At 47.3% G+C, this 2,767-nt stretch overlaps 1 protein-coding gene across 1 annotated transcript in view; it reads right to left on the bottom strand.

Annotated features, from left to right (window-relative positions):
• Positions 1-2,434, bottom strand: part of Abcb10 (ATP binding cassette subfamily B member 10) — a 33,695-nt gene extending 31,261 nt beyond the window's left edge. The window contains exons 1-2 of the mRNA XM_019207173.2: positions 2,336-2,434; positions 42-454 (exon numbers count right to left, since the gene is read on the bottom strand). Of these exons, the coding sequence (XP_019062718.2) occupies positions 42-454; positions 2,336-2,434 (512 nt within the window). The remainder of the gene's footprint in view (positions 1-41; positions 455-2,335) is intronic.
• Positions 2,435-2,767: the final 333 nt, after the last annotated feature.

Genomic DNA, 2,767 nt, shown 5'->3' with positions numbered 1-2,767 from the left:
TGAGCCCTCGAGCGCCCCCGCCCGGCAGCGAGCTGCAGAACCCGGTAGGGTGACTGCGCCTGCGCATGGCGGGCGGGCGGGCACTTTTTCGCACTCCGCCATCCTCCCGCCTGTAGATTTGGGTCTTTTTGGCAGAGAGGGACTGGCAGAGCGCGCAGGCGCGGCGCTCGCAAGGCGGTGGAGCAGGGGTTAGGTGAAGACTGGGCTTATGAAGTAGTGCGGTCCACTGCTGAGTTACCTCAGGCCGGTGCAGAACCTTGGCAGAGGCGCGGAAGCACTGCTGGACGATATAGTGGGAGTGGCCCGGGGCTATGGGAAGAGTCACCACTCTGCGTGAGGCCCTGAACTCGCTCCTGAGACCGGCGGATGCAGGTCCTCGCAACGAGGAGACCGAACAATTGAACCTGCGACCGGGGAGGTGCAGTTTTGTGGGCTCCGAGAAATTTTCCCTGGTCTGGGATGCAAAACGTATGGGTTTACAGGACAAAAAATTTAGTAATCCAGATAAACATTCTAGTACAATATTTTTTAAAAATCAAGATGAATGCAAAATAAAAAAGATCCATAACCAACAAAACATCAAAATTCAAATTCAGGACCCACTCCCTGAACTTGACTAGTTCTGTCTTCTCACCGTAATCCCAGCCCTGGAAATTTCATTTATGAAAACAGGTACCAGATTGTTGTAGTTTCCGAACTGATTTTTTTTAACTTGTCGTTAAAATAAATTTTATATCACTTAACGTGGTGACGGATACACTTTAGCACTCAAATTTTGCTCCCTGTCAGGGCATGGTGGCGCACACCTGTAATCCCAGCACTCGGGAGACTGAGGCAGGAGGATCGCTGTGAGTTTGAGACCAGCCTGGGCTACAGATTGTGTTCAGGTCAGTGTCAACTACATAATGAGACCCTGTCTCAAAAAAAACAAAAGCGACAACAAATTTTGCTCCCAGACCAGTGCCTCACTTGTGCTTTGCACTGGCTTGTGAAGTGGGAAATATAAAACTCATCCCCTAAAATTTAGCCCTGTAAACCCAGGGGAAATTCGTTCTTCCCCGTGCAACGGCAATTTTGCCTATCTTCTTACCCACACAGAAACTTAGAATCCAGGGTGTAGGGTGAAGTAGAGGGCAGTTTCTCTGGAGGTAGGTTTGTGAGGTGACCTCTGAAAAAGACAGTTATGCATCTCCATGTCTTGATCCAATCCTGTCACCTGCTCTCATGCCTAGAAGAGAGGGACAACCACTTGCGTGCTGACTTTTACCATTTTAACTCAAATCTGAGTTTTTTTTATTGGGTTTGATTTTTTTGTTGTTTTGCTTTGTCTATTTTTTGTTGTTTTTGGTTTTGGGGGTTTTGGGGTTTTTTTGTTTTGTTTTGTTTGTACTGGGGATCAGACTCGGGCCCTTGCACTTGCAAGTTGGAACCACTGAGCTAAATCCCCAGCCTTCGTTTTGTTTTATTTTTGAGACAGGGTCTTGTTATGTAGTTCAGGCTGGTCTTGAACTCAATTTGTGCCCCAAAATGACCTTGAATGCCAAGCAGTTCTCCTGCCTCAGTTGGGTTTACAGGTGTGCATCACCACACAAGGCGAGAGTTTCCTTCTTTTCCTTTCCCACTCAGAGAAGCCACTGCAGCTGTGAGGCCAGGAAATGAGCTCCCTACGTAGCAGTATTTTATCCTCTTTTCTCAGCTAACACTCTCTGGGTCTGAACAGAAAAATAACTTGAGTGCAGCAAATTACAAAGGGGTTGGGGTTGTAGTGCATTTCTGTAATCCCAGAACTCAGGAGGCTGAGGCAGGAGGGTTGGAGATGAGATTAGGGCATGGCAATGCTGGCTGGGGAAGTAGGCATGACCTGTTTAATTACAAAATCCCAGGGCAGGGGATTTAGCTCAGTGGTTCTGCCTCCTACCTTGCAAGTATAAGGTCCTGAGTTCAATCCCCAGTACCCAAGCACAGAACAGCTCCCAGAGCCCTGCATGTGGACTTCTCCTGAGAATGTGAGCAGGTTTTCAATAGGCTGACCTAGATCTGAAGCCACCCTGAGATATCGGAGCCCAGCGTTGCCTCTTAGGACCCGTATGTAGTTCTGGAGGTTTTCCTTGAGATTTGGACAGTATAAAGGACAGTGGTGTTGGGCCTGCCTGGCAAGCACAAGGTCATGAGTTCAGTTCCAGTACCCACACAGATGCTGTGAAGAGCACACTGTTCCAAGATACAGCATATACTTTTATTTTTGCTTTTACTTGTTTTTGGTACTGGGGATCGAACTTAGGATCTTGCGCTTCTGAAGCAGGCAGTGGAACCAGAGCTAAATCCCTGGTTTTACCTTATTCTCTTCACTCAGCCCAAACTCACTCAGCAGAGTTTCTCCCCAACTCTTCACTTTTACTTTCTCCAGTAAAATTGGCCACTGCTTTTTGCTCATTTTGTTCAAGTCTTTGAGATGAAAAGAACCTGGAATCTAACTCCAGAGGGAGAGGTGAGAAATCCAGAACCCAGTAACATTTAGTTGGCGAGCTATCTGATGACAGGTTTGCTGACTCCCATCATGGAAAAAAGAACTTTCAGGAATAAAAGAGGCATAAGATTTATTAGAGATAGATTTAGGAAGCACTCAAGTGGAGTATTGCTGGGCGTAGTGCACACCTGTGATCCCAGCACTCTGGAGGCTGAGGCAGGAGAATCGCTGTGAGTTCGAGACCAGCCTGGCCTACATAGTGAGTTCCAGGTCAGTCTCAACTACAAAAAAAAAAAAGAA

Source organism: Fukomys damarensis, unplaced genomic scaffold, assembly GCF_012274545.1.
Source record: "Fukomys damarensis isolate Sample0158 unplaced genomic scaffold, DMR_v1.0_HiC HiC_scaffold_10, whole genome shotgun sequence".
Taxonomy (NCBI): domain Eukaryota; kingdom Metazoa; phylum Chordata; class Mammalia; order Rodentia; family Bathyergidae; genus Fukomys; species Fukomys damarensis.
This window is presented reverse-complemented; position numbering and strand designations above follow the sequence as displayed.